General features: G+C 38.9%; 3 protein-coding genes across 4 annotated transcripts; 1 reads left to right on the forward strand and 2 right to left on the reverse strand.

Moving 5' to 3' along the window:
• Window positions 1-419: 419 nt before the first annotated feature.
• Window positions 420-7,799, reverse strand: rb (adaptor related protein complex 3 subunit ruby). 2 transcript variants are annotated; one of them, XM_017610683.1, is made up of 6 exons: window positions 7,547-7,799; window positions 6,694-7,455; window positions 4,806-5,625; window positions 4,516-4,736; window positions 3,371-4,442; window positions 420-3,311 (listed from the first exon to the last, which is right to left on the reverse strand). In XM_017610683.1, the coding sequence occupies exons 2-6, from the start codon at window positions 7,417-7,419 to the stop codon at window positions 2,524-2,526; spliced, it is 3,627 nt and encodes a 1,208-aa protein (XP_017466172.1). In that variant the 5' UTR covers window positions 7,420-7,455; window positions 7,547-7,799; the 3' UTR covers window positions 420-2,523. The 2 variants fall into 2 exon arrangements, with proteins under 2 accessions (XP_017466172.1, XP_017466171.1); XM_017610682.1 differs by having other exon boundaries at window positions 7,540-7,799.
• A 396-nt stretch (window positions 7,800-8,195) lies between these two features.
• On the forward strand, window positions 8,196-9,658 carry LOC108359049 (protein SREK1IP1). The gene is made up of 2 exons (XM_017610685.1): window positions 8,196-8,535; window positions 8,608-9,658. Exons 1-2 carry the CDS (start codon window positions 8,431-8,433, stop codon window positions 9,142-9,144), a joined length of 642 nt encoding a protein of 213 aa, XP_017466174.1. The 5' UTR covers window positions 8,196-8,430; the 3' UTR covers window positions 9,145-9,658.
• A 302-nt stretch (window positions 9,659-9,960) lies between these two features.
• LOC108359048 (M protein, serotype 24) lies at window positions 9,961-12,310 on the reverse strand. The gene is made up of 2 exons (XM_017610684.1): window positions 12,085-12,310; window positions 9,961-12,015 (listed from the first exon to the last, which is right to left on the reverse strand). Exons 1-2 carry the CDS (start codon window positions 12,138-12,140, stop codon window positions 10,086-10,088), a joined length of 1,986 nt encoding a protein of 661 aa, XP_017466173.1. The 5' UTR covers window positions 12,141-12,310; the 3' UTR covers window positions 9,961-10,085.
• Between the last annotated feature and the right edge of the window lie 15,302 nt (window positions 12,311-27,612).

The raw sequence follows: 27,612 nt of genomic DNA on the forward strand, positions 1-27,612 counted from the left end.
TTATAATATTTTTGATATAATAGATTAGTTAAGCGCAGTCTAATAGAAATTTGAAGCTATCTAAAATTTCACACAGTAGTAAATAAAGTCTTCTTATAAACTCAACAGTTTTTTTATGCAATAGTTTTTAAGAAAATTAATATGAACTATTTTTAAAGCCTTTTATTTTTATCAACTTTGACAATAAAGAAAATATTAAATAAAAACCTAGGGGGTATAAAAGCCTCAGGCAATGGATTTTAAAACCGGAGAGGAATAATTTACGCTTCGAAAAATATGCACCGAGTTTCTCTTTCGAATGCATCTAGTTCTGGTCGTTTTGACACTGCTTGTTATTTACAAACTTTTAGACAAAATGTTTTTAATTGAGCCAGTATACGACGAAAAAACTAGTTTCAGCGAATTTAAAATTTCAGTGCTGACGTTTTGCTGAAGTTTTAGTATTTATTTATTTATTTTTTTTTTTATACATTGCACACAAATTTGCGTTTCGATTAATGTTATAGAGCAAGAAAAGGCCTCACAAGTTAAATTTGCTTTTGCTTTCAGAATATGCAGACACAATGCATAGCTTATAAATGCGCGAACATACATCTAAAATCTTTGTATATATTTATTTTGACCATTTACAAATACACATAAAGGCAACAGATTTACAACAGCAGAGTAGTTTAGATAAAGATACGTATTCTTTTAATTTTTTTTTCGGAGCATAAAAACAATTTTTTTTTTAGTTTTAGTAGTGCTGGGACTATCCATATATATGGATATGCCTTCGTATATTCGTATAAAATTCGCATATACGTTGGGATCCGCCATTTTTTATTATCCGAATATATGGCTAATATCCGTTTTTTATGCTGTTCTTACGTACGCTTAATATCCGTTCATTTTGTTAATCGGATTCTTTAACCAGATATTCGAACATCCGGAAATTGAAAAAATACGGATAGAACTCCCAGCCCTAGTATTTAGAAGTGTTTAATATTAATCGTTTTTTATGCTGGCAGAAATTTGGCAATTATCTTTGCTTACGCTTTATTTAGCTTACTATGATGATTTATCATTGCAATAATATTGGCTGGACGTTGAATTTTATATTATACCTCGCGCTACATTTAAATAGGCACATTTAGTTCTACAAGCACCATATGTAGGATGCTCGCTCTTGAAAAAAAAAAATGTTGCCATTCCATTGAAGTAAGGTGTGTGCATTAAGCTTTAAGCGATTAGCAATCCTTATGGTAGTGGGTGTAGTCTATTTTTTAATCAGTTAATTTTTTTAAATCATTTAAACTTTATTTTTATTTATTGGAGCTTTGCTTCTGAAAGTTTATTTTACAGTGAGCTCTCAACATATTTGCAGTAATATTTTATTTAGAGATGTTCCCTTAATCTTAAAGAACCCTCGAAGGTCTCAAAAGTTTGGATGAGCCGTCAGAACATGGATGAAAATCTTCCAAGTTCCGAGTTTAAGAGTCACCTATTTAATAACTTCTGTATCCATTTTTGTTTAAGCTTTTGGATATTTGTACAGTTCTGTATGACGATTCCTTATAAACTTTTGAACTTTTAGATTGTTTAAACTTTTATAGAATGCCAGTTATTTTGCCTACTGACATATTTTTGTTTTTAGTAGAATCGTGTGAAAAGGACTGTGTTAGAACAAATTTCATGACAAATATGCGACCATTTTGACGAGTGTCCAAATCGAACCATATTTAAAAGCAACCACAGCGGTCACCCCAGCAACACTCCGAATAATTTCGGAGATTTTTATATTTAAATCAAGCGCTGTAAGCTTATGAATGTCATAATACAAGAGCTTATGATTTCTTGTCTATCGAACGTTTTCTAAAGTTTTTGAAGTACACTTTCATGCATATTCCATCGGATAAGGTAATATGCATAACAATGCCTCTAGTACCATTACCTCATGCAGCCAACCTGCAATTTCCAGATTTCCTATGCCGCTTGTAAAAGACGTGCTAAGTCTCAGAGGCCTATTGCTGTATAGTTTTTCTTTTTATTTCATTTATTTCACTCATAATCAGCAATTGTTTTCGCTACAAAAAAATAAGAAAAATATCGATCAAAAAATAAAAATATATTTTTTCTTAAGTACTTTTCAAAACAGCGCTTGATTTTCATACCTTTTTTGCAAATCAAGATACAAGTATTCGTTGAGAGTTCGGTTTAAAATTTTATAGCCTAAACACTAAAAAATAGTCGTAAATTAAACGTTTGCTCTTATTTTAAAGTTTCAAATTTTAAGTATACTTCAATCGGCGCGTCCGAAATAAGACATCGTAAATAAAAAGGGTTTATCATTTTATGCTATAATTTAATATTTTTTGCTCAGCAATTTCGTCGAAAATTAGGAGCGCATGCTAGACGATAAGGAGCCGAAACAGAGTTTGGTTTTTGATAGCAAATTTGTTCATTAAACTTTTTCTTAAAATACAAATCATATAAAAAAAACTTTCATTTCAGTTAAAGTTTTGCCTTCAGGTCAACCCATTCCTAACACTGAAAAGCCAAGCTGAGCGCATTCCGCAACTCATTCAACACCATCGAGCCAATCACCATTTTCTCACAGTTCACCATCAAAGCCAACTGCTCGCCATGTGATGTCTGCCAGTCCAAAGTAATTAACACCAGACTTCTCGAGTTCATAGTTTGGCCCGCAAAGTAAAGCAGCTCATTATTGCCCTCACTCGTCGCAATAGGCGCCACATTAATGCATTCGAATATGCGTTTCTTCAATGCTGCCACATCGACTGCATCCCGTCGCAGCTGCAAGCGACTCTGATGTTCATTCATGCCACGCAATTTGGTGCGCTCTTCCTTGAAGTATGACTCGCCAATTTGCACTGAGCGCACTAGCTCACCGACCGGTGGCTTGAGTGTGACACGTGACTTGCCGGCGCTACTGGTGATTTCCAACTCAACGGCATGTATGGAGTCATTGAAGTCTATGCCGAGCACACTAGTGCCCATTTGTTGCGGTTGCAAGCACTGCAGAGGTGCAAACTCATTGAGATTCATGCCAGCTGGCAGCGTTTGTTGGCTAAGATGAATATTGGTTATTTCAGTGCTAGAGAGATTAATAAATTGCAGTTCGATGGAGACCATGGCGGAAGAATATAAATGTGGCCCGCGTGTAAAGCGGTAGCTCACTTGAAGTCCGTGTCCAGAGAGTTTATTAAGCAGTTCGCGATGCTTGAATTCGATGTGTGAGGGGCCGACGAGTTCGATGCGGTTGGCAGCGCTGACGGGTAGCAGGCCAACAGCGCCGCCTAAGGGTGTAGCTGTTGCAGAAAATCGAATTAATAAAACTTATTTGAAAAATTAAGTATGTTCAACATACCAGGCGTTAGGAAACCGCCGAGCGATGGTGTCATTACCGGTCCAACAGGCGGTATGTCGTCCAAGTCTAGCAGCAGATCCAGGTTGCTTTTCACCGGTGCTGCTGCTGCTGCGGCCGCTTCGTCCCCAACCGCATTCTTTTCCTTCTCTTTAGCTTTCGTTTCCTTGGCCTTCTCTTTGACACGCTGAAATTTGCGTTGCTTTTCGCTCTCCGTCTCCGACTCGGAACTTTCTGAACCATCTTCAGATTCCGAGCCACTACCTGTGCTGCTTTCAGATGAGCCATACGATGAAGATTCGCTATCGGAAGTACCCGAGTCATTATCGCCGTTATTGTTGACATTCAGGTGCACATTATTATTGCCATTGCTGGCTGTCTTATTTACCAGTACAGTGGTAGTATCAGACTTGGGCTCACTACCTGTTGACTGTATTTTGGGCTTTGCAGCAGCCACATCATTCACTTGCCCCTTTTCTGATTCAGAGGATTCACCATCACTCGATGATGAGGACGAAGAGCTACTGCTGGAGCCAGACTCCGAGTAAGCGGAAGACTTTTCCGACTCCGATAAGAAATTCTTGTCATTAGTTGTATGCGCGCTCTTATCGCCTTGCTTCTGTGGCGTACGTGTGGCTACACCGCTTGCTGCCGCGCCGCTGGTGCTTGCAGTGGCAGCAGTGGTCTCGTGCATATAGCCTTCGATGTTACGCACAGAAGTATCGGTCGCCTCAGTGGGGAATGGCGGCAAATCTTTATAGCCTGTGGCGCGCATATTCAAATAATGGGAAAGCGAGCCGAGTTGGAAATGATCGCGCTCGCAATACTTGCTCTCCAGCGCTGGCTTAGGTTTCGCGGAGAGAAAAATCTTGCGCGCATTTTCCGAGAGTACGGTGGTTTTCCCATTGGATGGGAAAATGAATTGACGCAAAAAGCGTGCGCGATCGCGCACATCGTAGTTGGAATCGTAGCGAGCTAAAGTGAATACATACTGGCTGAGTAGCGAAGTCTGTTCAGGATTAGTGAGGAAAAGCTTTACGCCGAGATTGAGAATTTGCAGCTTGACGACATCCTCCTGCAGGAAATAAAAGAAAAATGGAATTATGTATTAGTACAATAACTTTTAACAGCTGTCTGCCATGACGCACCTCATCCACAAAGGTTTTGGACATTTTGCGCAGCACATCGGGCGCTATCTTCGGCACTTTTTCATTGTATTCACCAATGAGCCATAAAATTGAAGCGCGTGCCGCTGGTATGGTTATATAATCAATCAACTTTGCCATCTGTGAGATGATTTCGTAGTGCTCGGCGGACTTGGACTGCAGTAAATTCTTTATTACTACCACACTCTCTGCGACGACGTGTTCTACAATTAAAAATTAATAAATATTCATTGATTACTTTGTGTAGAATGTAAAAATTTAAAATTTCTCACCATCACGATTTGATAGCAAGTGTACCAACCCGCCGAGACAAGTTTCGGTCACTTCCTTTATGGAGGCAGCACAACGTCCAATCGCCTGTATTGTGGCTGCCACGAACGACCGATCGCTACTGGAAATGTATGTTTGGAATTCTCGTAAAATCAGCGCAATAGTTGACCCTGATGCAAGATTCGTTAGTATATCCAGTTTAAGTAGCTTGATGTGCGTGGGATCGCTAGTGCGTACAAAAAACGACTTGATGTGTGGCTCGAAAATGGCTTTGCGTTTGGTCGACATCGATGCAATGCATGTGAGCACAACACTTTGTACCTCCTTATGCGAGCGCAGCAAGCGTATTAGCGCTTTAGCTATTACTTGCACTTCGTTGCGCGGCGCCACGTGATGATATAGCTGTGCCACAGCCATGACCACCGAAGCGTTGCGCGACTGCAACAACGGCTTTGTTTGACGCAAGAGCAGACGATGGTCTAAATCCACATGATACGATGAGGATGATGAAAATGTGCGCTCTTTCGTTGCGTCAGACTTGTTTTTTCGTTTGTTTTTCTGCCGTTTTTCTTTACCACTGCCTTCGGAGGAGTCACCACTTGACGATTCTTCGTAGAAATTTTCCCCAGCGGCGCCACCATCTTGGTTCTGCTTACCATTGTCGTCGACTGGCTCGTCAACGTTCGGATCGACGAATTGGGTGCGAGCGTAGCGTGTCAACATATTGATAATTATAACCTGACCCCATTCATCAACATCAACCAGCAGGTTACAGAGCTTACGGTAATTTTTGTGTATTAGATCCACACGCTCCGGGCAGACCTGGAAATGTGGAAATATGGAAAATGAAAATTGAGGTTGAATTCCGAATTGTAAATGTTTTAGAATTTAAGTTATAAACCTAACTTTTTCTAATAACAGTCAATAAAAATGCGTGCATACATATGTATGTATAAAATAAGAAATAAGTAAAACCAAATTCACTTTATTACAAGCTTTCAAGTTTCACCTGCAAGTAATCAAATCTTGCAATAAATTTTAAACCAACTTCTCGATGATCTAGAGACAACTTAAAACTTAGCTTCTAACGCGATGAAGATTCAATATAAAAGATGAATTAAATTGATAGGTGGGGAAGATGTAAAGATAAATGGAAAATCCGTATTTATGGTTCAATTTGTTTTAAATTTAAAACTTTTATATTACTTAAGTTGAAAGAAATATCTCCACAAATTTAGCGATTAGGTGGTACGGATTTTGATTTTTCTTTTCTTTTTTAATTACAATTAATAAAAGCTTGTCTTATTTTTTTTTATTTTAATTACATGCTTTTTAAATCATCACAAAATGAACTCAAGATAAGATTTATGGTTGATCAAGCTAAAATAAAGTTAACAAATGTATTTGGCTTAAAAAGATATTAAAACAAAATTAATTTAAAAATAATATCTACCTTAATAAAACATTCTCAATACAAATAAAGGCAGAGACCCAGAATAATAATGATTTCATGGTGGAGTTTTAAAAAAGTCATCCAAATTTTCGTAAGAATTATAAAAGTCTTTGGATAATAATTATGTGTGAAAAAAAATTTTTAAGTCATCGATAACTATTATTTTAAGACTTATATAATAAAAGTGTTGTCATAATAATTATCATTGATATAAATAAATATTAAGTCTTATTTTGAGACTTACATTTGTTATAAAAGTTATAGCTTCAAAGACTTTCTTATATTATAAAAGTCTTTTGATAATAATTACGAGTGGTAAAAATTTTTGTATATTGTCCTGTACGGGTCCCAAACCAAAATAGTGTATATAAAAAAAATATGCAAAGTAACTACCCAGCCCAAGGACGGCAATTTTAGCAGTATTCGAACCAACTCACCTCATCAAACGCCATTACCGCAGAACCAACCACGAGCGTTGTGCGATCGGACAGTAACTTTTCAATAACCGTCACTAATTCATCTTTCTGCTCTGGATCCAGCGAGTACAATTTCGGTATGGCATGTGCCGCTGTCTTACGTACATATGGACTCATATCCATAGCGCTGTCACGTATAGCTAACATAACAATGGGTACAATCATGCTGACACGTATGGACGAAAGTACACGCAAAGCTGAGGCACGTATCAATTGGTTTGGATCTTTTAATGCGCGTTGGAATGTTGATATTGAGAGCAAGGCCAAGTCTTGCTGCTCTTCAGCATAGCGCACTAAATATACGTACACCAATTTTTTGACTTCAATATTTTTGGAAACCACATTTTTCACAACAGCTGGAAATAAATCGCTTGCATCACGACCACGCGCTATCATGCCGATGATGCGTTTCATGGCTTCTAACTTCAGTCCGTCTTTATTGCTGTCCAACATCTGTTTGAGATCATCATGTTTACGTCCTTCACTTTGAAAGAATGCGCCGCTCGCAGGATCAGCACCGAATTCAACATCTAAGCCCATTTGTGGGCTGGATGAAGAGGATGAATAGGCGGCAAATGGGCTGCTGCCGGAGGCGCTGGATTGTTGTTGCATGGTATTGATACTACTGCTGTTTCGGCTGTTGTATACGCTTCCGAACAGACCAACTGGTGAGGCGGAAGAGATCATTCACAGCGCTCTGACAATGGAGAAATGCTGTATAAACTGAAAAAAATGTGCCTCAATGAGTTTGCTTTGTTCTCAGCTTTGGTTGCTCTGCCTCAGGAGTTCAGTTGTTTGTGTGCTTACGATTTACCAATCTGTTTGGGGGCGTATGGCGATAGTAGCAAAAAGTTGGGAAAACTGAGTTTTTGTTGAACCGGCGTCAGTATTATTTTAGGATTTAAGTTACGGGCGCGAACAAGAACACTTTCTACCATTTACTTTTAATTTTGCAGTTAATCTGCCTGAAAAACTAAATATTTTTCAAAGAATTCACACTTTCGCACTTTTCCTTCGCTGCAAATTTGATGACGTTTCCTGGCTGCTGTCATCTCTAGAGAAAGTTTAAGTGTTGTATAGCGAAGTGCATTTTGGGTGGCAAAATGAATCAAACTTTTACAAAATTTTCGGAAAACTTCGAAAAAGCTTAAAACTAATTAAATTAAAGGAACAAATGCAAAATACCTATAAATCTCATCATTGAGCAGAAAATAACGGTTTATTTTTTGGAATGGGTTTTTGAAAAATTTTGATTTAAAAAATGCTTAAATTGAACTTTTTCCGTTAATACCTTTTGTAGTTGTTGTTTTCCCCCCAAGAAAAGATACCTAAGCTCACCTCAATGATCTCTATCAATCCTCGTATACATTTTTTTTATTTCGAGAATTCCAGCTATTCTGCATTTATGTGCTTAGGATTCCTATTTGCACTTCACAAAGTCGGCAAATTAAGAATTTTTCAGAACTAAGCTCTACCGGTTTCATTATATCCACAGATGTTGACATTACTAATACCGAGTACATTTTATACACTAGATTGTTTTTCTTTTTTGTTGTGCGGTGCGAAAATTTGTTGTTTACCTGGCAGGAAAATTAAGGTTAAGCGGAAAATTGCCTAAATTGAAAAAATTAAGCCGCAACAATATTCACTCGCAACAGAAAGCAATAAAATAGCAATTTGACCAACCACCGACTCATAATGAGCTTCCCACTGACGAATCCCAACAAGGAGACGATCCGCGCAGCATGCAAGAAATGTGGATATGCAGGGCATTTAACCTACCAGTGCCGCAACTTTTTAAAGGTATATATCCTACAGTATTATTAAAAACATAATAAAAAATCAACAGGAAAATTTAATTTCCACTTTCCGCAGGTTGACCCCAATAAGGAAATTGTGCTTGACGTGTCCAGCACTAGCTCCGATTCCGAGCTGGACTATCTAACACCATTGACTGAGTTGCGCATGAAGGAATTAAAGGAGAAAGAAGCCGAACTACAAAAAACCAAAAGCGAAAAAAGTCACAAAAAATCCAAGTCCAAGAAAAAGTCAAAGAAATCGTCATCTTCCAGAAAACGTAAAAGGAATAAAAGTCGCGGTAAAAGTAAGAAACATAAAAAACACAAAGAATCCTCAGCTTCAAGTGAAAGTAGTAGTAGCAGCAGCAGTAGTAGTAGTACAGACTCCAGTACCGAAGACTCGGACACCGAATCAGATTCCAGCGACAATGAAGAATCGCCCACTAGCAGTGACGACGATGAGTATGGCCGCAAGAAAAACAAGCAGGGAAAGTACAAGCGTAAAGCTGAAACACCTGCTATGCGGCGTAAAAAGTCGCGTGTGAAGCGCAAGAAGCATCGTGCTTCAGCGCGGCCTTCCAGCAGTGATGAAGATGAGACAAGCTCCGATTAAAATGGGTTGTGTGACATTGTAAGATAATGAGATTAACTGGCTTGATTTTAAGGATACGCAAGCAACATTACATGGCTGATTTCCTGCTCCACAATCAGTTCATACATATATAATAAATTGTTGGAATATAAACATATGTAACATATAAAGCTAATTTTATTTCTTAAGCCATTTGAAGGCGATAAATGATTCTAAAACTGCTGTGTGACTTTACGTATTAATTAGTTAAAGTGCCAAAAATAGTTAACCATCTCACTCAAGCTCGAACCTTGTAGGTATGTAGCTAATATGTAGAACAACCACTGCCCACTACACATAATAGCCGATTTATGTCCTCAAACAAATTAAAAAAAAAATAGTTATGACTAAGAATTTTATTTTGGCTTTGCGTAGATTGTATGCAAGCAAACAAATGTATGCATAATATACATTGCATACCTATGCGCGCATGTTTCATTAATTGTATGATTAGTTAAATTATATTTCTCAGTGGAAAAATAGAGCATTTATGTATGTATTTAACGTAATATTATTAAAGGTATACATACATACAAACTAGATTGCTGCAAAGGCTTGGTTTGTACACATTTGGTTGATCTTATTGAAAGGAAAAATAAATTAACTATGCTACAAATAATAATGAAAATTATTACTGAAAGGCTTAGTTTGTGATTCTTTTTCGTACAACCTCATAAATGATTATTGTCCCCAATATTCGCTGTGGAAGCAATCCATTTAAAAATATAGCTCCATAGATTTACCACAGTACCGACTGATATGTTTAAAACAAAATCAATTTATATTATTTACGTATAAATTTTATTATAACATAATTTGGATAATTTGTAGGGCATATAAAGCTATTGGAATATTGTTATATTAACCGCTTTACTCATACAATAATAACCACAAGCATTCAACGCGTACACATTGGGTAACAATCACTTTTGCTTCAACTCGTCCATTGCCTTGAGCGTTTCCTCGCGTATGGTTTTGCCCACTATTGCTATAACGGCATTCTTCTGAACTGGCACAATATTATCCAATTTAGTTGCTAAGCTAGCATACAAATTGTTCATTGTCTTCTTCAATACTGTTTCAATTTGTTGTTGAACGGATAGTCTATCTTCATGTGACTCATCTGCCTCCTCATTGAGGCTCCCCGCCTTCTTACTATTTTCTTCCAGTGTTTGTTGCAATTTAGTATTTTGTTCTTCCAAATCGCGTACTTTTGCGTTGACTTGCGCTTCCTTTAGCTTACTCTCCTCATACTGTTGTCTTTGTGCAAGGCACTCTTGGTTTGCTTCAGCCAGTTGGTGCCGCAAATCCTTTTCTATTTTCTCTTTGTCTGCCAAGCGTTTTTGAAGTGAGTCTAAATCCTCTTCCTGTTGGGTTCCTTTATGCTTGTTTTCCTCGTACTGTTGCTTCTGCTCTAAACATTCTTTATTCGATTCAGCGAGTTGATGGCGTAAATCACTTTCTATTTTTTCCTTATCTATCAAGCGATTTTCCAGCGATTTTACGTCTTCTTCCAGCTGTGACTTCTTCGCTATCGTTTTTGCCAACATATCTTCTTCATCGTCCATACGGGACTGATTCGTCTTTAATTGCACATTTTTTTCTGCCAGATCCCTTTCCCATTCTTCTAATTTGTTATACATGGCTGCGCGTTGCTTCAACAAATCGCCTACTAGCCTCTCCAGGCTATCGACATTGGCTAGGTTTACATCCGCCAGCTCAGCGCTAAAGGTCTGCAATATTTGTTCACAATTTGGTTTACTTTCATACTTCCCCTCGATTGTCTGCCGTAGCTTCCGATTTTCTTTCTTCAGTTCCAAAACTTTTTCTTCAAGTGCTAACATTTCATCTTCTTTATCCATTTTATCGCCAGAACTGGAATGTAGCAAGTCGATTTTATCAATTATTTTCTCTACTTTGCTCTCCAATCTGTTGACGTTCATTCGCAGTTCGGAGCTATGGGTACGATTTTCGGAGAGCATCATTTGCACGAATTGTGTCTCGAAAGCACCACTAACCGCTCCACTAGGATATGGATTTATTTGGCTCAAGGACAGCGGTTGTGTCTTTGCCAACGCTCTACTGCAGTTACGCGGCGTTGGTTGGTGTTTGAGTTGTGGCGTTGCTAATGGCGTGGATATTATCTCGGCATCCGAAGAGTCGGTGGCATCTAAACTGTTTTGCAAATTTGCTGCTGGTGACAATTTCGGTAGCTGCTGACCCATTTTGGCCATGCGGCATATTAACGCCGTTTTGGTGGGTTTAGATGTTACTATAGGAGGCTTTTCTATATCCTTAAAGCACATTGGATTAGTAGCCGCAATCGAAACACTGTTCTCTGGAGCTTTTTCTAACTCTGAAATAGCATATTTTCCCCCTTTTTGCTCACCTTCGCTAACTACAATATTCAGTTCAATTAATTTTGCTACAAACTCCTCAGTGTTGGCATCTGCATCGAAGTAAACACTCCAACAGAGTAAGTCATCGTCGTAGAATTGCAAATAGTTGTGGCTGCGATGAACTTGCGCCATGTCAGCGCGCAACGAACAAGTGGTCAGCACATTTAATTTGGCTTTGTAGATGATTATTCGATATTCATTTTCCACGCTTTGCAACAGCGCTACGCCCGCTTTGCCTACAGGCACTCCTTCTTTATAAGCATAAGCGACCTTTGCCAGCAGCGTTTGCCAGGCTTGCACTGTTGCGCCTGAGCTGGCCGTGATAGTTCGATTTGTAGTGGGGGCATTACTCGATGTTTGTTTAGTGGGTTGGTACTTGAGAGACTCCTGTTGCTCACCTCCTACACTACGTTGGTTTTCGAATGCAAAAAGATTTTCCAAATCGGTGTTTAGCCTACCAAAAAAGAAAAAACAAGGACCACATTTTTGGCATACAGAAACTAGCAAAACTTTACCGACTTACCGTGTTAATGATCCAAAAAAATCTTCATCGCTTTTAGAGTCTAAGCTGAAGTCCATCTTAAAGCATAATTTAATACTATGAAATTTTAAATATACAATGGAAATGTACAAATATAATACGGGGAAAAGAAAATTTTCCAAACGAAAGTGATATGAAAATTCTTATCTGTCTAATTTATAAACAAATGAACAGCTGTTTTAACAGCTGTTAGCAAACGCGCGTGGTGCTGCCAAAGCTGAAAAAAATTGATTCCATTCTTTTAGCTCTGTTCGATAAAACTTTCGAGTTAAATTAAAAAAGTTTGAGCACGTTATTAATGCAGATCACGATATAGCGAACAAATGTGGGGCATTCCGCAAGCCGCTCCTTTGGTATTGCTGATTTTGACTATTTTCAACAAAAAGTAAGCAACGCCTCAGAAACATTAAATCCCATTCCCACGACAGCCGGTTCTACGTACCGGAATGACTCGGGTTTCACCCGACCAAGGGCTGTTGTTTCGGCGATCTAACCCCGTTTAGGTCGGCGAAGTATCTCAGAAGTTGTCCGTCCATAGGGCAACATTCACTACGCATTCTCCTACTCAGGGCTGGCATCGAGTCAAACCCTGGGCCAGAAATATACACCTGCTGTGTATGCCGAAGACGNGTTATGTAGACTCTAGACCTGTGAATGCCGTTCTAGGCACACCACCCCCGGACATTGACGAGACGGAGCTTCATCTGCCTCGGGAGACGCGCACCACACTTGCACAACTTCGCTCCGGCTACTGCAGCAGGTTAAACTCCTACCTGAGTAGGCTGAATGAGGATGTGCCTAATGAATGTCCGGCATGCGGAGAGACCCCACATGACTCGAAACATCTCTTCGCATGCCCGGCAAACCCGACATCCCTAACGACCTTGTCCCTATGGGCAAACCCCGCAGAAGCTGCACGCTTCCTAGGGTTGCCGTTAGTGGAACTTGACGACAACGACTGAGATACCAACCGATCTGGGCGGGGTTGTTGTAGCCGCTACAACAACAACAACAAACATTAAATCCGCTGAAATTGAGAAATTTCATCGTCTTCGGGGATGCGAAATCTTGTATTCTATCATTCTTGAATGCAGTTCGAACAGAGATTCGATAGTTAGCCGGATTTATTTTTTGAAAATGCCTGTATGTATATCCGTGGATACTTGCACTTACATAAAAACTACTCACCAGTTGAAACAAGAGCGTTTGGTGTCCACTAACACCCGTCTCTCTTTGGTCCAACCCCGTTGAAACAGAACGTTTCCTGAGTCTACCGTAAGTCAAGCTTGACGAAAACGACTGAAGGAGACTATTTCACTCTGAGCACAACAGCATTTGAACGAGTAAAACCTAGATGTAAACCATCCATTAGAATTTCAGAATGGGCATGCTAAGGGCAGTCTCGAGTCGTGGCGTGACTCTCCGCACGCCGGGAAATGGTTGGACTCTTCTGCGTTTAATCTGCTCAGGTACGAGTTTTGCCTGCTGCAATATACATAGCGAAGTTGGGCTATGGTGGCGCGAGTCTCCCGAAAAAGACAAAGCTCTATCCCGTCCATGTCCGGTAGTTGTGTACCGAAAACGTCATTCACAGGTCGGGAGGCCATGCTGGTCGATATCGACTGCATGCGAATGCCGTTTATAGCCTGTCGGTATGCTGTCGGGACCAGAGGTTATTCTATGAACCTTCGTTCGTTAGTTCGCATATATGCCCCCTGACGTGCCTTCGCGAGAGCTCTGCTGAAAGCATGTGTCTGATCGGATGCCCGCGTCTGTGACACCATACTTGGAACTGCTTCCAGAGCATTTGGTTCGCTCCTTGATGGGGAGCATCTGAGCCTTGCCGTGTAGATGGTGCAATGGCATCCGGTCGCGGTCCGGAGTGCCGTGTTATGGCAGGTCTGTAGCTTCGTCCACTGTACGTGCTAGTCCTCAGCGACCACATGGGCGCTGCATAGTTTAGAACCGGCCGGCCAATTGCCTTGTACTTTGCCAATAACGTTTCTTTGTCTTTGCCCCAGGTGCTTCCGGCTAGCGACTTGAGGACCTTGTTACGGCTCTTTAGCCTTTCGACAATAGCGGTTGTATACGCCGCGAAAGAGAGTAGACTGTCGAAGGTGACTACGAGAAGTTTTGGGTTATTCATCATCGGAATTGGTTCGCCATCGACGTGGCAGCAAGTGGTCGCGTTGTCTTTAGTCGCAGCACTGGGCACAAATTACAGATACGAAACTAATTCGTAGATCGAAGAATTCGGTTTAGATTTTTCGAAGAGCTGAGCAATATTAGCCCATTGATAACTTACTGGATTCACCAAAGGGTCGGAATAGCCTTAGAAAATATGGCAAATTTTGAGCATATTATTTTGGGTGCCACGGCAGGTCCCTATGTGTCGTGTGTTTGTTATATGACCAGCAGTAAGGTCTGCATGCTTCCAATTAAGGACTTATATTATGGATCTTAGCCGTTGCACTTACGACAAGCTTTAAGTCATGCGGCGTGAAATTTTCAAAGCTTTCTTTAAATTTTATATTAACGCATAGGGAGTTAAAGCTCTCTCAGATCGGAGCTGCCTTATATGACAATGATAGACAATAAACACCTTACTCAGCTTTCGCCCTGCATTATGATTGCCGTAATCTGTAAAGCTGTAAAGCTTGTTGTGGAGTTGTACTCTAATCCTTGGTTCGCAAAAGATGAGAGAACAAATTTCAATACCCTACGAGAAAGTTCCGAAAACATTTACGTCACCAAAAAGCTTCTCAGAAAAAACCATGCTCCATTATTTATTTATGAGAAAAATCCGGCTACGACTACGATTTAATGCCATTCCAGGGAATCGATGGCAAACAAACTTATGACATCTTAGCCCGACAATATGAAACAGCGTTGCATGAAATCGTGTTACATATTGGGAAATCCTTAATGGTACAGGAGTATATGTACACTGGTAGTGATCCGGGATATCGAGGAAGCTTTTAACATATTACGTTTACGACAATCACGTCGGCTCCAACGAATCTGGGCTTCGACTAACAGTTAGTCTCAAAAGAAGGCTGGTGCGGATAAACCTGCAGGAGCATAGCTGGGCACTTACGTTGTATGGGTTATGGCGATTAATGAACTGCTGCAGACGTTGGAGGAGGAGGGTGGCTCTAAAGTCACTGCGTATGCCGATGACCTTGCGATGGTTGTGTGTGAAAAATTTCCACAAGCACTGACTGATATCCTGCAAGGTTATCCAAGATTAATTGAAAAATTACTAAGCAGAAAGGCCTCTGAGGAAATCCTGGCAAAACTGACCTGGTGCTTTTCACTAGGAAGAACAAGATCCCCACACTACATCGTCCTCACTACAGAATCCGCAAAATACTTAGAAATAAATGGTACTGGACGAAAACTACATCCGGTAAAAGAGTTGAGAGAGAGCGTATGAAGAGAGAGAGCAGGTAAAGAAAGCCATATTGCCATAAAGAAACGTTTGGATGGAGCTGGGAATTGCGCCCTACCCTCACGGTATACAATTTCTATTCCAGGTAGAGAATTTCGGTCAGGAGGGACTAGGAGGTGGAGTCTTCTCGGCACAGTTGGGGCTGAGAAAATCATTTCGCCCTTCAAACTTAGGTTTCTGCAATACAAAAGGCGGGAGCACTTACGAACAGAAGAAGTCATGTGTAACAACATCTTCATCTAGTCAGACATTCAAGTGGCACTCAAAGCACATGCCTCGGTCATATGCAACTCAAAAACCATAACGGACTGCCGCAGATCTCTAAGCGGGATGGCTGAGCAATGTGTTCCTCACATGGAATGGGTGAAAGTAAAAGTAATGCGGTCGAAATTGCAAGATGGCATGTCGCTCGCTACCTACAGGCTCATTCTAAGGGATCCTTGTATGTGTCTATTAATCTAGCCGGAGACAGATGGACAAGTTTCACCACTTGCAGCAAGACGAAAGTGATGTGGCCGAAATGGAATGGGAAATGGGCGACTGGTGTCCTCACTCTGGGTAGAAGGGAAATAACAAAACCCATGGACCCTTATAACAGGCTATTTTGCCACCGGAAGACATGCGGAGAGTTTGGGAGTTCCCCATAAAGACTACTGCAGAAGAGCGAAAAACCTTGCAACACGTGTTATGCGAATGTCCCGCATTTTGTAGAAGAAGAAGGAAGGTTTAAACCGACATAGCTAGGGTTGGAATATCACAGCTATTAGATATCTCAGACTTCACATGATGGTTTGAGTAGAAGGGTTCTCAACGTGCCCATAAAAAGGGGCCTAGGTGTACTAGTGGGGTCACTGTCAGCCACTTCAACCTAACCTAATTTACATAATCGATGCATCCATGCTGATTTTAAGTGAAAATTTTCAATTGGCGAAATGCCCGAAAAGGTGACAAAAAATTTTCTTATGGTGTTTTCGTTTCTACAAAAAATGTTGCCTTCTCATTGCCCTCTTCTTAGTATTTGTGCTTAGAGGGCAAAGAGAAGGTAAACATTTTTGGTAGAAACGAAAACGCCATTAATATTTTGTCACAAATGAGCCCATTTAAGAGTACTTAATTTAATCGAATTCCAACAAGCATCTAAATTTTAATTGATGCCTAGCAAATGTATTAGATTGGTCCTCATAAATGGCATGTTTTTCACATTTCAAAATAAACAAGCGCATAAAACCGGCTTTAATGGTAAATTCTTGATTAAAAACTTTCTTACTATTAAACTTTTTTTTTTTAATTTTTATTCCCGTATCTTCATACATACATATTTATGTACATGACTACAAATATAATTGCTACCATACCAGTGATAAGCTGCGGTACCGCTAGTCAATCTCCTACCCACCGGTTGACCTCCAAATCGAGCACGTAGCTCGTCTGCTCGATTGGCTCGTGAAACGCGTGTTTATGAATTCGAAAGGTATTTACCACAAACTATTCAGATTAGCAGATTATAAACATTTTGGAGTTGGCTTTTAGCCTTTCCATTAGCGGTAAACAAACACATACATATGTATCTGGCTGCTGAGCAAAAGAAACCAACTGGCCACTTGTTGCATATCTTTCTTTTTGTTTTTGTTTTTATTTGTATTATCGCTTTATGCTTATAAATATGTATTTTTTTTCTCTTTTATTGCTTGTATATTTATTTATTTTTCAGTTCCGTTTTCATTTGTTGGTGGTCGTTGGTACTTTCATTGCCGCTCCCTCATTTTTGTAACTGCACCGTAGGTTATATTGCTTTGAAATGTGGACAAACTATTTTCGAAAGTAGTGGTTTAGATACCGCTATGGTACCACAAAGCTAAACATTTTTGGTACTTAGTGATACCAGCAGCCTATGACAGTAATTAGCAAATCAACAGTGAGTGAGGAAGGAAATAATGGGATGCCAGCTGTTTCAGCGTAAATGTTTCATCAACTTACCGGTTCATTTTGCTCTCGGTTATTAGGCGATCGCTCTTGACTTTCACCTCGATTCTAATTCACAGCCACAGCTTTTGCCACACCAGTTTGATTACCGATATATGTATAGACGCTTTTAAAGAAGTCGCGTAGCTGAGTTCTCAGCTTGAAAATACCCAATGAGATGATGAAATCTGGAATATGTTCTGCTAAATGAATTAGGATGCGACCACATTTCAAAGAGCTCATCTATTTTGGAGTCATAACTATTTCAGCCTTACGAATAAAGCATCTGAATAGCATATTTTCCGTGGTATCAGTTTTCTATCTATCCGCTTTGCGGCTTTGCGGGACGAAAATCAGTGGCGCTTGACCTACTTAAGGTTTTTAAATCGGGTTTGCCTAGCCTTGCCTCTTCAATTCACACGGGTTCTCGAAAACATGCGGCTGTGCGATGCAAGGATCTAAGACAGAGCTTGTTATGGAAACAAGCCGCTCTGGCATTCCTGCACTTAAAAGTAGAGAAGCAGGTTAGGGTAGCCGCTAACAGCTTATGAACGAATCTAGAAACTATAGGCATAGCTCCGTGAACGATGACAATTCACGGGATTACTAAAGGAACACTGAAATATTGGCCTTATAACTATTGCTTTCGGAGCCAAAAAACCTATTTCTGTAGAGGCGAGAAAGAAATGGAAAACATTGGGAAAAACTTCTTTGGGAATTTTAACAAAATATCACGTTGATGAGATTCCCAGTAGCTCTTCATGATCCAAGTGTGAAACTCTTACTTCGTAGACCGCGTTGCATCGCTTTCTAAGAGTTGGAAAGCGAATAGTTTTGTCTTTGCTTCTGAGATGTGAGAGGATATCCAAATGGAAGTTCGTGATGGTGGCAAAAGGCCTCTTTTTAATTCGGTGCCATTTTCTAAAAGCAGATTTTTTCTAGTAGGCGTAGGCGAACGTGACTATGGTGCGTGGGTACAAACGGACCCGACTATTCCACGTTGAGGCGACTATTCAGCGCTCAAACCACCTCTCGATGAAATACCTGACGGTAGTACTGGGGGGATTTGTACTTCTACGTTAGGAGGTTTAGTTCGGGTTAAAGTCTCACACTGATGAGGTTTGGCTTGCAATGCTTTCTCCTCGTAAGAAAAAAAACAAAAAAAAAATATCTTGTAAACATTTTCTTCATAAAAACACTTATGAAAACAAATATAAAACAGTGTGATTTTTTTACTCTTGTCCCACTGTATCAGCGTGAGCTTAGCTCTACTTGTTGCTTGTTATCGTTTTTTTTTTTGTCTTTGCTCAATCAAATCAAAAAGTGTTAGTTTCTTTATCTTAATCTGAAATTTATTTTTGCCCGTTGTAAACATTAACTATATACATACATACATACATATGTATGTACTTAATTACGTGAACCTATTAGAACAAAAAATATTTGACTAAAAAGGTTTTGGCGCTTGGGCGACGTTTCACAAAGCACGTTGGCCGCTATACAGAAACTATACATTAGACTGGTTAAAAAAAATCGACTGTTTCTGTTCTTTTGTCAAAATTCATTGCAAAATATTTTCGGGACAGTAAAAAAAAATACGCCTGTTTAAAGCGCAGCCATTTTTATTAAGATTTAAAGGTCGCTCATTGCGAATTTATATTTTCCAGATAAATAACATAGGAAAAAAATATTTTCAATTTCGAAATTCAATGTATGTATAAGCGATATACACATATGTATGTACATATACAAGAAATTGAAGACTGTAGAAAAAGTCTCAATTTTTCCATATGTTTACTCCTGCAAAAGTTATTCAGGATCATAGTCGAACATATAAAAAAAGTAAATTTTTTTTAAATTTTCAACAAAATGTTAAAACATCATTAAATAGCATAGAATTTTTCTTGAATCATTTAACTTAAACTAAAAGAATAATCTATATTTTTATGACAAAATAAAAAAATAAATCCTAAAACTTGTCAATATTTGGGTTGCATATAATATTGATACACGCTTTATTAAGCTTTACGATTCAGGAATTGTTAAATGAGGTTTTAAAAAAGAAAAATAAATTAAAAATTTTAAACTTTTCAAAAAATTATAATATTTATGCCGGTTTCACCAAATAAATTTATGTGAAAAATTGTTTTTTTTTTATTTGAATTTAATATGACAACTGAAAGAAGGTAAAAAATTATTTTTCACATAAAATGCTAGTGGAACCGGCAATTCCTGATAAATTTTAAGATTTTGCCGAAAATTAAAAAAAAACGTAAAATTTTTTATATCGAGCCCTAACCGCCAAAATAACGTAAGCGACATTTTTTTTCAAAATTTTCTTTTTGATGCAGAAATGCATCTAGATGCTCTAGGAATATTTCTGCATCAAAAATAAAATTTTGGAAAAAATGTCGCTTGCGTTAGAGCTCGATATGTTCGACTTCGAATAACTGTTGGAGGACTGAATTTATGGAAATAATATTAGGCTTTTTTTTACAGCCTTCATATAAAATTTCACAATTTGTTTCCTGTTTTATTGACGAGCACATATGTATGTATGTATATGAAAAACAGAGACATCTTAAAATTAAGGGCTCGGCTTTTGACAGGCGTCTTTTTCGCTGTACCGAAAATATTTCATGACGAATTTTGAAAAAAAAGTAGAATTTTTTGAACCAGTCTAATATACACACATACATACATATGTACATATGTACATACAAATATGTACATATGTATACATTTATAGAATTTCTATTGTTATCAAATTTTGAGGCGCAATTTTTCAATACTTAACATTTTTATTGCTTTTCTATTTTTTGTAGTTTAATGGTATTAAGTCTGGCCTTTAAACCTGCATTTTATTATCTACAATCATGCTACATATTTGAATTTCGCACCTCTCGCGTGCTTCCACGTCTATCGCGTCTTTGACGTGAATGTATGCAATTTGGAAACGACACGGCGGCGGCTGTCAAGCGCGTGACGTATGGTGGGGGGCTATCACTTTTTGGCAGTTATGTTAATAGATGGGTATAATGATGCTCCTCATGCACTAATTTCGGCTTACCTACCTATATGTACATATATCTGTGTTCGTATGGAATAGTAGCTTATGTCGAAAGACTGGCTCTGGCATAATGCAGCATTCGCAGCATACTGGCGCGGAGCAGTTGAAGAACTTTTGGCAAATAAACCTGCAAGAAACAGTTCCGAATCCTAGCAAGTCAATATTCTTGTTAAGTCTCATCAAAAAATTCCTTGTCGTTTAAAGAATAAAGGGAATGCCGCATTATACTAAAGCTAGCTTCCCGACAAAAGTTACTATTCCATACGCACAAAGATATATACATACATATGTATTTTAAATCACGCGTACGAAGCGCTCATTATGAATTCATTGTTTTTATTTACAATACAAGTGTGTTGATAAGTTTTTTATAAATGGATATGCATTAACATACATGTTTTTAATTTCCAAATATGGTACGCAACTTACAGCGCACGTACACCAGTGGATTAATGAATGGAATTTTTACACTTGTAATGAACAGTATTACACGAGTCATCGTGTAAGTGCCCAATGGGTAGTGTTGAAACGAGTATTCGGTCGCGTACGGGATCAGCCTTCCAAGCAAAGACTGAAGCCCAACGCCATCGAACTGATTGGACCTTATTAGGCTATAAAGCTGGTAAATCCACCGTAGACCAGGTATTCGCCTTACGACAAAACTTGGAAACACCCGCGAGAAAAGGATCGTTAGAATAGAAAGGTAGGTAGTGTTTAAACGAATATTCGGTTTCGTTTACGAAGAATCTAGACTAATGAAGGGCGACGAAGCCCGACCCAGACGAGATCAGAACAGCAATAATGCGGCTTAAAAACTGCGAGGTACTTGCGGCCCCGTATAATATTGGCTAAGCTATGCTGGCAGCGAAGCGCATGCGCCAGCTGTTAAGTAAAAATTGGTATAATGAATATCTGCCCGAAAACTGAACACTCGGTGTACTTTGCCGAATCCACATGAAACCTTCTTAATGTGGCATACGGGGTTTTGCCGACGATTATGCCCGTAATATCTAAGCCCTTCCTGAACCAACTCATTGGAGCTTATCAGTATGCTTTAAACTATGCAAATCCGCCATAGAACAAATATTCATCATCCGAGAAATCTTGGAAAAGACCGGCAAACGGAGGATCGCCGCACACATGCAGTTGCCTTTATGCCGCGAAGTCTAAATTTGGTATACCCGCGGAACTGTGTAAAATGACGTTAAGCGATACCACCAGCTCCATTGGAATTGGGAAGGACTTTTTCAGGCTGTTTGATACTAAACAAGGTTTCGGACAAGGCGATTCGATTTATTAAATCCGTTGTTGGAGAAGCTAATAAGAGCCGCAGAACTAAACAGTTCAGGAACAATTACTGGTGTAAGCTGATAGTGTCAACATATTTGGCCTCAACAGCCGCACTATACGTTGTCTCTTTCAAGCCGTATACGGGATTGAAGCGAATGAATATGGAGGTAAGTATCTCCTATCATCAAATAAACAGTAAGAAAAAGTAAATTAGTTCGTCTCAGCATCTCAGCATTGAAAACAACAATAGGCCTACCGGGTATAAGTTTGCATCTCTGACCACTCAGCTACGCCAGTAATTGGCTCAATTGAAAAAGAGGATGGATCATACTTGATCATAAGAGCGATTTCCAGGACGATGCCCATCTAGAATAAGATCAAGGACCAGCCAAGTATTTAGTCGATAAAAAGGCTATACTTCACTGCGTTAACTGTTCCAAGCTTGAACGTGACTTTGTGCGGGGAGCGCTGGTAAATATTTTCTCGGGTGGAAACTCAAGCGCTCTTCCCTATATTGGTCCCAGGAAACGGGTACACGGAAATAGGACAGTGAATGAAGTGTTCAGCGGCTATGCGCGAAATGTGTCGACTGGGTGCATCGCTGAAGAAAATCAAAAGCAGAATCACGGAAATTTCTCATTTGAAAGCTTATCAGAGCTATATAAATTCATATAAAAATTACCGAACAGATCTAGATTAACTGCCCATTCAAAAACAGAATTATCTTTAAAAAATTAGCCAGGCAAAATGCCTACAAACTCACGGCTGTATCCATGTAAAACCGTGCCATGGGCGTACATACCGAAATATGTCATCAAAGGGTTCCTGCTACAACAGCAAGGACCCGGACTACTCTGCAAGAAACAAGATCCAGCTGTAGCAAGCATGAGGCTTGAGGCACTCGGTCAACCATTCCTAAACTGAATCAAATTCATCCAAGGCGTCAAATGCCTATGGATTTGGATAAACTTGCGGTTTCAAAATTGGTAAAATTTGCTCCTCGTCAGGGTGAAAACCCACTCCATCATTGAGGACTACCGAAGAAGTGTGAGTTCCAGTATCTTAGTGGGTGTGAAACGCAAAGTCCTTATGACTAAATAGCAACGAACCAACACATTTTGAGTTTTAGAAATAGAATTGAGGTTCCCGTATAGACACTGAAACTAGTTTTCCGCTAAGAAAGGTATTTCATTGGACTTGAATGCCTCAAACCTGGAAGGAATGCAGCCTAAGTATTTTTCGATTTTATCTAATCAACAACTCGCCTTTGCTTTGGCCATTTATCATTAATGCAGCTTTCCCAAGAATACTAAGTATAAATACTCAAGTGCAGGCTCTTTTGGTTTCATTCGGAAGACGTCGACATGCCGAGTGAGGAGTTCAAAAGACCTACTCTAAGGGGAGCGTGCCTTCTCCATTTCACTCTCTATCTCTCTCTAAAAATTGGTAGTTATTTCTCTAGTTTTAAAATTATATAAGTTTAATAAATATCTCTTTACGTTCAGACTATTAAGGTCTCCTCGCAATTGTTTGAACGAAACTTGTTAGCATACGCTCATCCAATCTCCGCTAAACCTATTACCAGTTAATGGAAGGTCATTAATGCCACTTCCACGATTAAAATAAATAGTTGATGGTACTCTCCACCAGGAAATAAGTACAAGGTTCCGGACTGGTGTCAGCCTTAGCTGGATAGGATCCTACAGCTGAAGTAAAGCACCAAGTACCTCGGAATACCATTCTTAGCTTTCTGAGGCTAAGTCAGTGAAGAATGTAAAACTGTAAACACAACCCACACACCCACAACCAATCAGCACATACATATTCAGCTCCAAGGCTGGTTTATAACATCACAGAGCGAATCAGTTTATTGACCGTCGTTGTAGTCACCGTCACCGCAGTAGGAGCAAGATACACTGCAGCCGCAAAGAGCCAGCAAAGGCAACAACAAAAATAAATTCATAATTCTTGTCTGCTGAACGCGTAGCTGGCGCAGCGCCAAGTGGCCCCCTTGATTGCTAGTCAGAAGCAACGTCACTATTGTCTGTTGCCGTTGCTGCTACCGTGACGTCTCAGTGTCGTCGTGGTCATCGCCATCAACTTGATGATCGTCGCCAGCGGCAACGGCAGCAGCATAAATCGCTTTGGAACAGTCATGCCCAACGTTAGCAGAACTCCATAAGCAAGTGCCCTGCCCTGGGCATGGCTGCTTTGGAATCACAAAAGCGTGCGACACTGTTTTTCACGTTTTTACTCACTGCTGATGCACACTCACCCGAGTACGTCACATAAAATACATACATACATACATATGTTCATACCAGAGATGTTGCAAATATTTGCTTTCGCATTACTTATACGAATCATTCGCATCATTTTACACATTCGCATTCGACATTCGCATTCACAACAAATGATACGAATGTTTTGCGAATGCGAATGTGTACATGGCCAGAGATTCGACTCTAATAATGTTGAAATGGCTCTAAGTCTATCTAACCAGGGTGCGGACAATAACCGACTTTTAGCTTCAGGCGCTAAACGTTTAAGTAGTATATCAAGCAACATTGGTAGAAATTATTTTAGAATCTGGAGACATTAAAAAATGTGAAACTAAAGCCCAATTGAAGGCCTGCCTTAAAGAATAACGAGCTCATCTCGGTGAAAATCCTCTCGATTGGTGGAAAACTAAACTACAAAACGGCAAATTGACAGATGTGGCCCGCAAATATTTGAGCGCTCCACCTGTCAGCGTTCCGGCCTTATATACGAGCCTCTAAGATATCGCCTCAAGGGAGAAAAGGCAGCAAAATTATTATTATTTTTTTTTTGAAATATAGTATGCCCTTTTGAACTTTGACTAGTAGATTAAAACACTGTATAGGTTAAGCCCTCGTTAAATGTTCTAATAATTTACAAAATTTTTAAGTAATAAAAACGATGACTTAAGTTGATTATAGCTTTTTTCAATGTTATTCCACACAATCGCATTCGCATTCGCACTCGTACATTCGCATTCCGAAAATTCGCATTCGAATTCGCACTCGCGAATGTGGAAATTATGACATTCGAAACATCCCTAGTTCATACGTATAATGTTCTCGGCATCTGTTGCTCGGCTGCTACGTGCATAGCTGCAAGTCGAGCGTGAATTGGACTACTTGGACTACTGCCTGATGATGTTGGTGTAGCTGAGGGCGGACGCAGAGTCTCACACGGAGGCGGAAATTAATTTATTGTATTTAAAAACAATTTTTAGTTTATTTTTGTTATTATACTCGTGCAAACATAAATTCATAATGACCTAAGAATTGGTGTACTCCAACTTTGCCACGTTTGCTTGTTGGCACACTAATTGCTTGCTTGAAGTTTTTATATTCCTCTAAGCCCCCAGCACCTCCCATGCCTTCAAAAGTTTGCTGTGTAAACTGGTAGTCAGGGTCACGCATTTTATCTGATATTCTTACTAGAAAACATAGTGCTTATCATAACTATACGACACTCACATATTGACAAGTTTTGACAATTTATTTTATAATTTTTGAATTTTAATTATTTTTTAACATTAATTAAGTTTATTCTTTTTGCAATATATATATATATAAAAGTCAACAAAATTTAGTAAACAATTTGAGCTTTTTAATTAGATTTATGGGACAGATTTTGGGTACGCAATTATGTGGCCCATTCAATTTCATATAATAAAGTGCAAGTTTGAAGTAAACCTGTGACTAACAGGCATTTTTTTGTTGAAGGCGTTGCTCATTTTCTCCATATAAAAAAATTTTCGAACATACATACGTATTTCGTATGGAAGAAAATTACTGACATCTTCAACAAAAGAGTTGTAAAAACCAACGGTAAGTCCTAGCTACCTCAAACTAAAAATTGAATGGGCTACAAAGCTGCCTACTCCAAATCTTCCTAAGAAATCTAATTAAAAGGCTCGACATTTTTACAAAGGTTTGTTAATTGTTTTTAAATATTGCACAAAATTTGAAATTTGGCCTATACGGTTTTTATCAAAGAATAAACTATATATTTAAATAAATAAATAATTTAAGTTGTCTATACGTATAATAAAGTTGTATAAAAAAATTATATGGAAGTCTTTATTAAAGCAACAGAAGCCAAATCAACAATTTTTAGAATTTGTTTCTGTCTGTCTGTCTGCATGTTTTTACGCGCATCGGTCGAAAACTAATTCATGGAGTTGAATGTAGCTTTAACCAAATAATATTTAAGATCTAACTTAAAATATAGAAGAAAAAAATTAAGAGAGTTGCCACCTGTTTGAAAATTGCAGTTTAGGTAAATTGATAAGATAAATTAAATATGGCAACATGGCTGTCAAAAGGAAAAGGTTTAAGTGGGTTTATAGCTGAGAATTTTTTTGTGGAACTTTGCTACCTGTTTGAAAATTTTTTACTAATTACAACAATTAATTAACAAGATAAAATAAATATTTCAGTGGGTATCAAACTATAGAGGTTTAGTAAAGTTTACACTCAAAAATGTTTTTAAGGGGGGTTACCACCTCTTTGAAAACTTGTATTCATTTAAATAGGATAAAATAAACGAAATATCACAGTAATGGTGTTTAACTAAAGAGGTTTACGAAAAAAAGCTCTTTAAATCTATTTTATTTTTTATGAATGAGGCTATTCGAGTTTTGGGAGGCAGTAACAACACAAAAATACTTTTTAGGCGCAGTGAAGCGCGTCGGGTATTTGCTAGTACAGTAATAAATTAAGTAGTCAAACTTCTAAATATGTGAGTGTTGTATAGTTATGATAAGCACTGTACTTATGTTACATATACATATGTACATATGTATAAGATGCATATTTGCTCGTACGCATGTACACTTTGAGAGCATGTCGTCTGTTTTACTTCAGTGCTTCCATAAATATTCCAGCGCATTAATATGCTTTGGAGTTAATTTATGACTATGAAATGCTGGAAGAGACCTTCGATCTTTAAGATTTTCAGCTTACTTTAACTTGCAGTACTTTAACCTACACAAAAATGTATGTGTATATGTATATCCCTTACTTTGTAAGCTTCTGTTGTAAGTGTGACCAGGTATTTAGTATACGATAAAACTTGGAACAGTGTAATCGAAATTGGTCGGAAATGTTCATTACGCCGCTTCTGACTACTTATCCAAGGCTAGTTATTTTCCTGCAATAAAGAAACGACATAGGTTCCTTTGGCTCCCTGTATCCTGTTCTTCGACAGAGTGGATTCTTAAGAGTTAATGTCTGCTAGGCGTAAACCAGTTTCCACTTTATCCTTGCGAACTCAGTCCAATACAAAGTGCTGAGATGATTCCAATTCATAATCCTTTGGCAGCTGCTACAGCAGAATACCAATCACACAGTAACCTATCAGAACCAACACCAATAGGCTTTGTAACCGTAAGAAGCTCCTTTTACCGCAATCACGCATGGTCTAGTTTTTATACAACGTTCTCTCAGCTTAGGCCCAATTGAGCAAGAGTTAACCACAAGGAGACCGAAGGGACTCCAGCTGCTCCGTATTCGGCGGTAACATAATAATCTAAGGTAAGTCATTCGCCACGCAATTTACCCCGATATCTCTGTGGTCCGGAATCAAAATCAGCCTGATTATAAATTACTCTGAGAGTAATGAGAGGGAGGTCAAACATTCTCTGACGAGCAGCAGTTCGGAAGCCTGAACATAGGTAGAGACTAAGTTACTGGGAGTCATTTCA

Source organism: Rhagoletis zephyria, unplaced genomic scaffold (genome assembly GCF_001687245.7).
Source record: "Rhagoletis zephyria isolate East Lansing unplaced genomic scaffold, Rhagoletis_zephyria_1.1 Rzeph_scaffold_00331, whole genome shotgun sequence".
In the NCBI taxonomy this organism is placed as follows: Eukaryota; Metazoa; Arthropoda; class Insecta; order Diptera; family Tephritidae; genus Rhagoletis; species Rhagoletis zephyria.

Excerpts from the sequence above, each read along its gene's own strand:
- LOC108359049 (XM_017610685.1), top strand. The coding sequence starts at position 8,431 with ATGAGCTTCCCACTGACGAATCCCAACAAGGAGACGATCCGCGCAGCA. Across the intron at positions 8,536-8,607 it reads AGTGCCGCAACTTTTTAAAG|GTTGACCCCAATAAGGAAAT; the intron begins GTATATATCCTA and ends CACTTTCCGCAG.
- rb (XM_017610683.1), bottom strand. The coding sequence starts at position 7,419 with ATGATCTCTTCCGCCTCACCAGTTGGTCTGTTCGGAAGCGTATACAAC. Across the intron at positions 4,737-4,805 it reads CTTGCTATCAAATCGTGATG|AACACGTCGTCGCAGAGAGT; the intron begins GTGAGAAATTTT and ends TTTTAATTGTAG. Across the intron at positions 4,443-4,515 it reads CCAAAACCTTTGTGGATGAG|GAGGATGTCGTCAAGCTGCA; the intron begins GTGCGTCATGGC and ends TATTTCCTGCAG.
- LOC108359048 (XM_017610684.1), bottom strand. The coding sequence starts at position 12,140 with ATGGACTTCAGCTTAGACTCTAAAAGCGATGAAGATTTTTTTGGATCA. Across the intron at positions 12,016-12,084 it reads TTTTTTGGATCATTAACACG|GCTAAACACCGATTTGGAAA; the intron begins GTAAGTCGGTAA and ends CTTTTTTGGTAG.